This window comes from Bombina bombina, chromosome 6 (genome assembly GCF_027579735.1).
Source record: "Bombina bombina isolate aBomBom1 chromosome 6, aBomBom1.pri, whole genome shotgun sequence".
NCBI classification, from domain to species: domain Eukaryota; kingdom Metazoa; phylum Chordata; class Amphibia; order Anura; family Bombinatoridae; genus Bombina; species Bombina bombina.
The window spans coordinates 108990583-109004473 of record NC_069504.1 but is presented as its reverse complement, the minus strand read 5'-3'; the positions used below and the strand labels follow the sequence as shown (position 1 = coordinate 109004473).

The 13891-nt window shown below is 37.2% G+C and overlaps 1 protein-coding gene across 6 annotated transcripts in view; it reads left to right on the top strand.

The window, feature by feature from the left end:
• Positions 1–13891, top strand: part of SRPK2 (SRSF protein kinase 2) — a 508288-nt gene that overhangs the window by 288760 nt on the left and 205637 nt on the right. For all 6 annotated transcript variants that reach the window (XR_008402804.1, XM_053716553.1, XM_053716552.1 and 3 more), the window contains exon 5: positions 4517–4604. Coding sequence is in view for 5 of the 6 variants with exons in the window: in XM_053716553.1 (XP_053572528.1) it covers positions 4517–4604 (88 nt within the window). In the remaining variant the exon portion in view is untranslated. The remainder of the gene's footprint in view (positions 1–4516; positions 4605–13891) is intronic.

Below are 13891 nucleotides of genomic sequence, written 5' to 3'. Positions count from 1 at the left end.
GGACATTGAGCAAATCAGGAGAGTCATTTGCACATATTTACCAATAACTGATGGTTTATGGTCCCAGAACGGCACTATAGCTATGTGTTTAACTTCTTTGTGGAGCTTAAAGGGACAGTCTAGTCCAAAATAAACTTTCATAATTCAGATAGAGAATGTAATTTTAATTTTTTTTCCGAATTTACTTTTATCACCAATTTTGCTTTGTTCTCTTGGTATTCTTAGTTGAAAGCTAAACCAAGGAGGTTCATATGCAAATTTCTAAGCCCTTGAAGGTTGCCTCTTCTCTCAAGGCATTTTGACAGTTTTTCACCACTAGAGGGTGTTAGTTCATGTGTGTCTAGGGTTGCCACCTCAGCCATGTTTTCCTGGACACTTATGAGTTACACATGTTGCAGGGTGTGCCGGGAGAAACATGTATTGTGTTTATGGACAGCACTATTCATATTCCTCCCTGCACACCCTGCAGCATGTGTAACTTATAAGTGTTCTGTATTTTAAGGGACGGGTGGCAACCCTATGTGTGTCATATAGATAACACTGTGCTCATGCACGTGGAGTTCCAGTGAGCCAGCTCTGATTGGCTAAAATGGATGTCTATCAAAAGAACTGAAATAAGGGGGCAGTTTGCAGATGCTTAGATACAAGGTAATCACAGAGGTAAAAAGTGTATTAATATAACTGTGTTGGTTATGCAAAACTAGGGAATGGGTAATAAAGAGATTATCTATCTTTCGTTTTAAGCACATACACCTAGATTACAAGTATTGCAGTGCGGCTTTTAACGCTGAAAAAATGGCCATTACACTAGAATGGCCAGAAACGCATATTACGAGTTGCGGCGGTAGAGCTATACCGCAAGCAACGTCCATTCCGCACTCAAAAAAATGAACTTTGAGTGTGGGATTTCCATAGCACCGGTATTACAGGTTGTGCGGTCCGGCTAAAATGCTTGCGTTATGATCTATACCGCCATCTGAGACCATTTGTTATTAATTTTGCGAATCAAAAAATGTTTCACAAAACCTAACTAAAATGTTACAAAGTACACTAACACCCATAAACTACCTATTAACCCCTAAACTGCCGACCTTCCGCATTGCAAACACTATATTAAACCCTAATCTGCCACCCACATCACCAATACTATTTAAATATATTAACCCCTAAACCGCTGTTCCCCGACATCGCCACCACTATAATAATAAAGTTCTTAACCTCTAAACCTCCGACATCGCCGTGACTAAATAAACCTATTAACCCCTAAACTTCCGGCCTACCACATCACCGCCACTAAATAAAACTATTAACCCCTAAACCTCGGGCCCCCCACATCGCAAAAAACTAAATTAAACTATTAAACTATTAACCCTTAAACCTAACACCCCCTAACTTTAAATTAAAATTACAACTATATTTAAATAAATAAAAACTTACCTGTGGACTAAAATGAAACTATAAAATAACCTAACCTTACTATTCTAATAAAATTTAAAAAACTACCAATTAAAAATCCTAAATTACAAATTTAAAAAAAAAAACTAATCCTATGAAAAAATTAAAAAAATCTATTACAAAAAAATAAACACTAAATTACGAAAAATAAAAAACACTAAAATTACAAAAATAATTAAAAAAATTATCAAAAATAAAAACAATCACACCTAATGTAATAGCCCTAAAAAAATAAAAACACCCCCTAGCCTACAATAAACTACCAATAGCCCTTAAAAGGGCCTTTTGTAGGGCATCACCCTAAGTTTTGCCTTTAAAAAAATACAAAGTCCCCCTAACAGTAAAACCCACCACCCAACCAACCCCCCAAAATAAAAAACCTAAAGGGGCATTTGTATGGGCATTGCCCTTAAAAGGGCATGCAGCTCTTTTGCACTTCCCTTAAAAGGGCATTCAGCTCTTTTACAATTTGCCCAAAGCCCTAATCTGAAAGAAAAAAAAACACACCCCAAAAAGTAAAAAAAAACAACACTAACCCTACAATATCTACTCACGGTTCCTGAAGTCTGGACATCCATCTCCATCCAGGCGGCGAGAAGTCTTCATACATCCCGGGGGCGTCTTCTATCTTCATCCCGGCGGCACAGAGCTATCTTGGAAGGCGATGCCATCCTGCGTGGAGCATCCTCTTCATACAGTCACCGCCGTACACTGAAGCTTCAATGCAAGGTACTTGTTTCAAAATGGTGTACCTTGCATTCCTATTGGCTGATTTGATTCTTCAAATTCAAAACAGCCTATAGGATGAGAGCTACTGAAATCCTATTGGCTGTTCAAATCAGTTATAGCTATCGCCATTCCGCACTTCAGGTGTTAGTTGTTTTTTTTTTTAACACTCTCTCCCCATTAATGTCTATGGGGGAAAGCGTGCACGAGCACGTCAAATCAGCCCTCGGCTTTTGTGCGGTATGGAGCTTAACGCACAGCCAAAGGAGGCTTCTCAGTAACTCGTAATGGCAGCAGTATGGAGAGTGAAATAATGCAACTTTTTGGCGTTATTTTCGCACACTGTTTAGGGCAAAACATTTAATGTAGGCGATAGTTAGCTAGGATAAGTAATGCAAACATTATATGATCTGATAAATTGGAACATATAATTTTTGCATCTAAATGTCCCTTTAATACATTGTTTTAGTTGTAAATCCTACTATATATCGGGAATCATGGCTTAATTCATGTATGTTGTGGGTTTAAACAATGAATAACTTTAATGTTTCTTTAATATTCCATTTACATTTTTTAAGATTACCATTGAATTTTTTAGAAGATTATTTCTAAATGATCAGTTTCAAAGGTTTTGCTATGGAATCCAAATTTAAATGCTATTTTTATAGTTAAAGGAACATGAAACCCCATTTCTTTCATGATTCAGATAGAGTACACAATTTTATAATGTATTTCTATTATTAAAAAACAAAAAAGCAGAAAGGTAAACTCGGGAGCGGGCACATACACTATATGGCAGCAGTTTTACAAGAATGTTATACATTTGCAAGAGCGCTAGATGGTAGCACCAGATATGTGCATGCTACCTACGTAGGGATCTCTTCAACAAAGAATGCATTAAGATAAAAAGCAAATTTGCTAACAGAAGTATATTGGAATTTTGTTTTAAAAAGTACACTCTGTCTCAATCACAAAATAAAAAATGTGGGTTTCATGTTCCTTTTAAGTTTTTAATCAAGATGGGTTTTTTTGCAACTTGTGACAGTAGCTGTCTATAAATATAATTATAAGCTGTTATGCATTATTACAGAACATTGCATGCTGTAGAGATAAATACAACCCTTTTTGCACTAAAATTACCATATAACAGCAGACCTGTCCAATGTAGACACTGGCAGTAGCAGCCCAGAGGATAGATCCATTTTTTACCCCAAACGTCACCTTCTTTTAGTTACAGACTGCACCTATGATTTCTTGTTTGTGCTCCATGAAAGGTTGGATTCTCCCTCACTTTACAGATGTACTCTTCATTAAGAATCATTTCTGTTGTCTTGCTATAGAATAGCATATCGGCCATGACTAAACATTTTTAAAACAAATTAACACTGCTGCAATTAGCTTTGAGTAGAAAAACCCCAGCCACCATTTGCCTTATTTAAAAGAGCCAATCCAGGCTTAAAGAGCCATTCTGGTCAAAATTTAGATGCACATAGATTATTAACATCTTTGAATATAAACATATTTGCAATATACATGTATTGGTTATCACTGTTTTTGTGTTAGCATTTTTCTGCGCATGTGAAGCATATTCTAAGTGCACCAGCATTTTAAATACCACAGCTGCTCAGAGAGCCAGTGGGGTTTGTATCATATCAGCAATTATCAAACTGATTCACTACCAGATGATGCAAGCACCTTAGGCTTTCTAAACAAAGTGCTATGTTTAAAAATGCTGGTGCACAGTGCATATTTAAATACACTTTTAAACAGCTATTGTTTTTATTAGAAGCATTTTTGCTAATACATCTATATTACAAAAATGCTTCTATTCAAAACTGAAATGCATCCATGTGGATTCCAATTTTGGCTCTAATGTCCCTTTATCTTTGCAGAGGACAAGGCTAGTCATAGTCATTAAGTTTGTATACAGTGCATATTTTTGTAGTTGTTATCTGCTAAACCAAATTAGGGCAAGATATGTAGCAGGGTTATCCTTTATAAGTGCAGTGTGTATTTCCTGTTCTTTGAATTAGAAAGCTGGCAAGTTATTTTACTTTGCGTAACTAAATATCTAAAATTAAAATCAAATCTAAAGATGTTTTATTATTGGGTGTATTTAATTATTACAATTGCAACATTCACCAGGTTTCCTTTCTATTGGTTTTGATTCCTGTCCTTCAGCTTTTAACATAATTAAAATAATGAAAGAAGCAGTTTTTTTGTGTCACAGAAAAAGATGAATTTGTGTTTGTCCATTCTTCTCTCTGCCCTCCTTTAAGGATAATGGGACAACAAAAACAGATCATAGAAGTTAATATGTATTTATTTTTTTCAGGTGCGAGAGAGTGATCCTGGAGATTCTAATAAAGATATGGTGGTGCAGTTAATTGATGATTTTAAAATATCTGGCATGAATGGTATACGTATCCTTTTTAAAATGAAATCTTGTTATGATATAACAGACTATATACACCTTATCTTTTTAGTTACTGTTATAGTATATAGGATATATAGAAACAGACTTCTTTCACCATATATGGAAGAAAATATTAGGCTAATTTTAGAAGGTAAATGGAAATGACATGTTACCCAAATAATATTTTTTTCTCCATATAGCAGAATTAGTTTGCTGATAGTGTAGGTACCCACTCCTTTGTTAGTATATATGCCACATGCATATGGAATCAGCATTGATAGGTGTACTTAAAGGGATATACAACCAAAAACATTTATTTTATGATTCAGAGCATATGCTTTAAAACTACTTTTCTATTTACTTGTATTATCAAATTTGGTTTGTGCTCTTTTTATCCTTTGTCGAAGGAGCAGCAATCCACTACTGGTAGCTAGCTGAACACATTGGGTGAGCCATTAACAAGAGGCACGTATGTGCAGCCACCAATCAGCAGCTGGCTCCTAGTAGTGCATTGCTGCTCCTGAGCCTACCTAGGTATGCTTTTCAACAGAGGGTAACAAGAGAATAAAGAAAATTATATAATAGAAGTAAATTGAAAAGTTGTTTCAAATTGCATGCTGTGTCTGAATCGTGAAATAAAGATTTGCAGTCAATTTAAAACAGGCTTCAAATTTGTTTCTGCTTTATAGAAGACTTAAATATTACAGAAAGTCTTAAGGGTCATGATTTTGTAAACATCACATGTGCAGTTGATATAAAATGACAATGGTTTTTAATATACTACTCGACACTATCAAAATGTTTTACAAAAATAAGCTTTGATGCAAACTGGACAAATGTGTTACTGTACTTAAACAAACATTAAACACTTTGAAATGTTAATATAAAATGATAAATTGTATATATATATAAATAAAAAACTAATATACTTTCATTATTTGTTTTGTCCCCTTTTCCTATAATTCCATTCTGAAATTGTGAGCATTTCAGTTCCTGATAGAAATGGAAGTGCAGAACACTGTTATATTCCACACAGCCATTGGCTGCACACTCTAGTGGCCTATTTATAACTGTCCCTAATTGGCCACAGCAGAGAAGGTAACCTAAGTTACAACATGGCAGCTCCCATTGTTTTATAGACACTAAACCTTTACACTTATTTTGTCAATATTTAAACAGTTAAAGAAACTTTTAAAAATACATCTACATGTTATTCTCAGTCTAATTTGTCTGCCTAAATAAAAAGTACACCTTAAACTCTGCTCTTTCATCTATGGGTTTTAAGATATTATCACTATTAGCATATGAATTTGTATCCTGTCATATTCTATATTTTACATTTTGTAGTTACCTATATCATTGCAGATCGGGTTTGATTGTTTACACATTTTTATTGTATTGTACATGTCTACTCTAAGATCCAGACCTGCTCTGATAGTTTCTGCTGATATTCCAAAATAGCTTTTATTTTATATAATTGGGTATGTTGGAAAATGATTTTTTCCTCTGCAGTTACAAGACAATATGTATGCATGTATATATAACAAGGTAAAACAGTTCCCAAGAGAATTTAATGTTTATTTGCTTTTACTTGATACCACAACAGCACTGGTTTCACACTGAATATGTGCGTGTGAACGTTTCCTTCATTTTCACTTTATCATATTTTATATCTTGAGATTGTATTTGGTTCTTGTCACTTTTGTAGATTGCTAGTCCTAAATTTCCATTTCATGGGTATCTTCCAGCACATGTCTAGGAGTCCTTTTAATGAAAATAAACAGACTCTGGACAGCTTTCACTTGCTGTTAATTAATTTGGCTCATTAATTGTTCAGCATTCCACAGTATGATGTCTTAACACACTTTTATTGGGGGTTGTTTAAACTAATGAGCAGTGTATTACATTAATGTTTCTTAAAGTATTTTAGATATCAAAATAACAAGGGTATTGCATTGAGCAATGATACTTTTTTATTGGACTAACTATACATTTATTAGATGACAAGCTTTCGGAAGAGTGTCTTCCTTTTTCAAGTCTGAAGCAATACTGACCAATTTGATGGAATTTACAGATTATATCTTAAAACACAGGCTAAAAAGACAGAAAGTGTTACAGAGGTCTGAATGCAGAGAGAGGAGGGGGTGTCGTAAAAATCATGATGGGGGTTTAGGAGACTGTTATATTAAACAAGCCACAAACTGCACCTTTGGATGAACTTACACATACACTCAATCAAAAACCACTGTGAAACAAAATATTGTACCCCTGTTGGTCACCATTTCACCCAACCGGACCACTCCATCCAAATCTTCAAAATCAAGATTCTCAGAGGCAACTTCAAAAACACCATGGAAAGGAAAACCTTTGAAATGAAAATGATAATGCACTTCAACTTGCTAAATTCTGGACTAAATGTGGACTTTGGTTTCTTAACCCATTATCAAAATTTTTTTGTAATGTACTTTCATATACTGTAGTCAATTACATTGTATATTCCACACTCTCTATGCATAGGTACGCAGATAAGCCTATGTCCACACTTTTGTCATTATTATTATTATTCTCCTTTTTCTTTCTTTCCTTTCTCCTTTTTTGACTATCTTATATTCCCCTGTATACCTAATTTCCCATCTTTATTCATATTGATTCTATGTTGATATATAACTTTATGTCAGTATATGCTTTGTGTATAACCATATATTTCCCCTGCCTGTTATCTTTTACTGACACTATCTGCCTGTCTCCTAAACCCCCATCATGATTTTTACGACACCCCCTCCTCCCCCTGCATTCAGACCTCTGTAACACTTTCTGTCTTTTTAGCCTGTGTTTTAAGATATAATCTGTAAATTCTATCAAATTGGTCAGTATTGCTTCAGACTTGAAAAAGGAAGACATTCTTCCGAAAGCTTGTCATCTAATAAATGTATAGTTAGTCCAAAAAAAAGTATCATTGCTCAATGCAATACTCTTGTTATTTTGATATCTAAATCTCTGGACTAACACGGCTATTTCAATCAATGTTAAAGCATTTTAAAATAACTAAGGCAATTATACCTTCAGTTACATGCTTTAAGGATATCTGAAGCCTGTTTTTTTCAAAAAAATATTCAGCCAGATTACGATTTTTGCGTTAGGAGCTATGCGGTGCTAACAAGCAGTTTTGTCTCACCGCTCACTTACCTGCAGCTCTGGTATTACGGGTTTTTACAAACCCGGCATTAAAAGGCAAGAAGTGAGCATTGATCAAAATTGAGCTCCTTACCGCACTCCAATACCAGCGCTGCTTAAGTCAGCGGTGAGCTGGTCGTACGTGCTCGTGCACGATTTCCCCATAGCAATCAACGGGGAGTGCCAGCTGAGAAAAAGTCTTAACACCTGCCAAAAAGCAGCGTAAAACTCAGTAATGCAGCACCATTGATTTCTATGGGGAAATAAAAGTTATGTTTACACCTAAAACCCTAACATGAACCCTGAGTCTAAATACCCCTAATCTTACACTTATTAACCCCTAATCTGCTGCCCCCAATATCGTCGCCACCTACATTATATTTATTAAACCCTAATCTACCGCTCTGGACATCAACGCCACCTACATTATACTTATTAATCCCTAATCTGCTGCCCCCAACATCACCAACACCTACATTATATTTATTAACCCCTAATCTCCCTCCCCCAATGTCGCCGCAACCTACCTACACTTATTAACCCCTAATCTGCCGCCCCCAACGTCGCCGCCACTATAATAAACATATTAACCCCTAAATCGCCGCATTCCTGCCTCGCAAACATTAGTTAAATATTAACCCCTAATCTGCCGTCCCTAACATCGCCGCCACCTACCTACATTTATTAACCCCTAATCTGCCGCCCCCAACGTCGCCGCCACTATACTAAATGTATTAACCCTAATACCCCTTAACTTAAATATAATTACAATAAATATAAATAAAAATTAATATTATTACCTAAATAATTCCTATTTAAAACTAAATACTTACCTGTAAAATAAACCCTAAGCTAGCTACAATATAACTATTAGTTACATTGTAGCTATCTTAGGGTTTATTTTTATTTTACAGGCAAGTTTGTATTTATTTTAATTAGGTAGATTAGTTACTAAATAGTTATTAACTATTTAATAACTACCTAGCTAAAATAAATACAAAATTACCTGTAAAATAAAACCTAACCTAAGTTACACTAACACCTAACACTACACTAAATTACATAAATTAAATACAATTAAATAAATTACATACAATTCGCTAAAGTACAAAAAAAAAAAAACACTAAATTACAGAAAATAATAAACAAATGACAAGATATTTAAACTAATTACACCTAATCTAATAGCCCTATCAAAATAAAAAATAAAAAACCCCAAATAAAAAAAAAAACCCTAGCCTAAACTATCAGTAGCCCTTAAAAGGGCCTTTTGCGGGGCATTGCCCCAAAGTAATCATCTTAATCAGGGTTGTTTGTATTTTTTTTTTTAAATGTAAAAGAGCTGATTACTTTGGGGCAATGCCCCGCAAAAGGCCCTTTTAAGGGCTATTGATAGTTTAGGCTAGGGGTTTTTTTATTTTGGGGGGGGGGGGTATTTTGATAGGGCTATTAGATTAGGTGTAATTAGTTTAAATATCTTGTAATTTGTTTATTATTTTCTGTAATTTATTGTTTGTTTTTTTTTGTACTTTAGCTAATTGTATGTAATTTATTTAATTGTATTTAATTTAGGTCATTTATTTAATTGTAGTGTTAGGTGTTAGTGTAACTTAGGTTAGGTTTTATTTTACAGGTACTTTTGTATTTATTTTAGCTAGATAGTTATTAAATAGTTAATAACTATTTAATAACTATTCTACCTAGTTAAAATAAATACAAACTTGCCTGTAAAATAAAAATAAACCCTAAGCTAGATACAATGTAACTATTAGTTATATTGTAGCTAGCTTAAGGTTTATTTTATAGGTAAGTATTTAGTTTTAAATAGGAATAATTTAGTTAATTATATTAATTTCTTTAGATTTATTTAAATTATATTTAAGTTAGGGGGTGCTAGGGTTAGGGTTAGACTTAGATTTAGGGGTTAATACATTTAATATAGTGGCGGCGACGTTGGAGACGGCAGATTAGGGGTTAACAAGTATAATGTTGGTGGCAGCGATGTTAGGGGCGGCAGATTAGGGGATAATAAAATTTAACTAGTGTTTGCGAGGCGGGAGTGCGACGGTTTAGGGGTTAATATGTTTTTTCTAGTGGCGGCAATGCCTGGAGCGGCAGATTATGGGTTAAAAAAAATTATTATAGTGTTTGCGCTGCGGGAGGGCCTCGGTTTAGGGGTTAATAGGTAGTTTATGGGTGTTAGTGTACTTTTTAGCACTTTAGTTATGAGTTCTATGCTATGCCGTTGTGCCATAAAACTCTTAACTACTGACTTTAGAATGCGTTAGGGATCTTGGAGGTAGAGGGTGTACCGCTCACTTTTTGGCCTCCCAGGACAGACTCGTAATACCAGCGCTAGTGAAGTCTCATAGAAAAAAGGGTTTACGAAGTTTCCGTAAGTTGTTTTACGGTAAGACCAAAGAATTGTGCGGTGCCCCTAAACCTGCAAGACTCGTAATAGCAGCGGTAGTGAAAAAGCCTAAAGCACAACTCGTAATCTAGCCGATTGTCTCCTTGTTTACTTATAACCCTTTTGGCTGATTCCCTAAACTTATATGGCTTAAAGGGATAGTAAACCCAATTTTTTTCCTTTCATTGTTCAGATAGAGCAGCGATTTTAAGCAACTTTCTAATTTACTCCTATTATCAATTTTTCTTAGTTCTGTTGGTATCTTTATTTGAAAAAGCAGGAACAAAAGCTTTGGAGCCTGCCCATTTTAGGTTCTGAACCTGGGCTGCATTTGCTGATTGGCTGGGTAAATGTAGCCACCAATCAGCAAGCCCTATCCAGGGTATTGAAGCAAAAATAGGCCGGCTCCAAAGCTTTCATTCCTGCTTTTTCAAATAAAGATACAAAGAGAACAAAGAAAAATTGATAATAGGAGTAAATTAGAAAGTTGTTTAAAATTGCATGCTATATCTGAATCATGAAAGAAAATATTTGGGGTTACTATCCCTTTAAAGGGCCAGTCAAATAATGACATGACCTAATCCGTGCGTGTAATTTCAAGACTAATGTATACATCTTATTGGTCAGTTTTCTGCTTCCCATTTATTGATATTATTGTCCCTTTTATGAAACTTTGATTACATTTTTTCAAATAGCTAAGAAAATATAATTTCTCTTGTTAAGTGTATCCAGTCCACGGATCATCCATTACTTGTGGGATATTCTCCTTCCCTACAGGAAGTTGCAAGAGGATCACCCACAGCAGAGCTGCTATATAGCTCCTCCCCTCACTGCCATATCCAGTCATTCTCTTGCAACTCTCAACAAAGATGTTAACTTGCTTTAAAGTGTTTTCCAAGCTTGCTAGTCTCATTGCTAGTCTGTACAAACATGTCTGAAACAGAGGATACTTGTTCATTATGTTTAAAAGCCATGGTGGAGCCCCATAGGATGTGTACTAAATGTATTGATTTCACCTTAAACAGTAAAGATCAGTCTTTATCTATCTAACTCTCCCCACATGTCGGACCCTTCGCCTCCCCCTCAAGGGACGCACGCTAATATGGCGCCAAATACATCAGGGACGCCCATAGCAATTACTTTGCAGGACATGGCTGCAATCATGAATAATACCCTGTCAGAGGTATTATCCAGATTGCCTGAATTGAGAGGCAAGCGCAATAGCTCTGGGGTTAGACGAGATACAGAGCGCGTAGATGCTGTAAGAGCCATGTCTGATACTGCGTCACAATATGCAGAACCTGAGGACGGAGAGCTTGAGTCTGTGGGTGACGTCTCTGAATCGGGGAGACCTGATTCAGAGATTTCTAATTTTAAATTTAAGCTTGAGAACCTCCGTGTATTGCTTGGGGAGGTATTATCTGCTCTGAATGACTGTGACACAATTGCAGTGCCAGAGAAATTGTGTAGGCTGGATAAATACTATGCAGTGCCGGTGAGTACTGATGTTTTTCCAATACCTAAAAGGCTTACAGTAATTATTAGTAAGGAGTGGGATAGGCCCGGTGTGCCCTTTTCCCCACCTCCTATATTTAGAAAAATGTTTCCAATAGATGCCACTACACGGGACTTATGGCAGACTGTCTCTAAGGTGGAGGGAGCAGTTTCTACTTTAGCAAAGCGTACCACTATCCCGGTTGAGGACAGTTGTGCTTTTTCAGATCCAATGGATAAAAAAATTAGAGGGTTACCTTAAGAAAATGTTTATTCAACAAGGTTTTATTTTACAGCCCCTTGCATGCATTGCGCCTGTCACTGCTGCGGCGGCATTCTGGTTTGAGGCCCTGGAAGAGGCCATCAATACAGCTCCATTGACTGAAATTGTTGACAAGCTTAGAACTCTTAAGCTAGCTAACTCATTTGTTTCTGATGCCATTGTTCATTTGACTAAACTAACGGCTAAGAATTCCGGATTCGCCATCCAGGCGCGTAGGGCGCTATGGCTCAAATCCTGGTCAGCTGATGTGACTTCAAAGTCTAAATTACTCAACATTCATTTCAAGGGGCAGAACTTATTCGGGCCTGGTTTGAAAGAAATTATTGCTGACATTACTGGAGGTAAGGGTCATACCCTTCCTCAGGACAGGGCCAAATCAAAGGCCAAACAGTCTAATTTTCGTGCCTTTCGAAATTTCAAGGCAGGTGCAGCATCAGCTTCCTCTGCTTCAAAACAAGAGGGAACTTTTGCTCAATCCAAGCAGGCCTGGAAACCTAACCAGTCCTGGAACAAGGGCAAGCAGGCCAGAAAGCCTGCTGCTGCCTCTAAGACAGCATGAAGGAGCGGCCCCCTATCCGACAACGGATCTAGTAGGGGGCAGACTCTCTTTTCGACCAGGCGTGGGCAAGAGATGTTCAGGATCCCTGGGCGTTGGAGATCATATCTCAGGGATATCTTCTGGACTTCAAAGCTTCTCCTCCACAAGGGAGATTTCACCTTTCAAGATTATCTGCAAACCAGATAAAGAAAGAGGCATTCCTAAGCTGCGTACAAGATCTCCTTGTAATGGGAGTGATCCATCCAGTTCCGCGGACGGAACAAGGACAGGGGTTTTATTCAAATCTGTTTGTGGTTCCCAAAAAACAGGGAACCTTCAGACCGATTTTGGATTTAAAGATCCTAAACAAATTCCTCAGAGTTCCATCATTCAAGATGGAAACTATTCGAACCATTTTACCCATGATCCAAGAGGGTCAGTACATGACCACAGTGGACTTAAATGATGCCTACCTTCACATTCCGATTCACAAGAATCATCATCAGTTCCTGAGGTTTGCCTTTCTAGACAGGCATTACCAATTTGTAGCTCTTCCATTCGGGTTGGCTACAGCCCCAAGAATTTTTACAAAGGTTCTGGGCTCACTTCTGGCGGTCCTAAGACCGCAAGGCATAGCGGTGGCTCCTTACCTGGACGATATCCTGATACAGGCGTCAAGCTTTCAAATTGCCAAATCTCATACAGAGATAGTTCTGGCATTCCTGAGGTCGCATGGGTGGAAAGTGAACGAAGAAAAGAGTTCTCTATCTCCTCTCACGAGGGTTTCCTTCCTAGGGACTCTAATAGATTCTGTAGAAATTAAAATTTACCTGACGGAGTCCAGGTTATCAAAACTTCTAAATGCTTGCCGTGTTCTTCACTCCATTCCGCGCCCCACGGTGGCTCAGTGCATGGAAGTAATCGGCTTAATGGTAGCGGCGATGGACATAGTGCCATTCGCGCACCTGCATCTCAGACCGCTGCAATTATGCATGCTCAGTCAGTGGAATGGGGATTACACAGATTTGTCCCCTCTACTAAATCTGGATCTGGAAACCAGAGATTCTCTTCTCTGGTGGTTATCTCGGGCCCATCTGTCCAAGGGTATGACCTTTTGCAGACCAGATTGGACAATTGTAACAACAGATGCCAGCCTTCTAGGTTGGGGTGCAGTCTGGAACTCCCTGAAGGCTCAGGGTTCATGGACTCAGGAGGAGAAACTCCTCCCAATAAATATTCTGGAGTTAAGAGCAATATTCAATGCTCTTCTGGCTTGGCCTCAGCTAGCAACACTGAGGTTCATCAGATTTCAGTCGGACAACATCACGACTGTGGCTTACATCAACCATCAAGGGGGAACCAGGAGTTCCCTAGCGAAGTCAGAAGTCTCCAAGA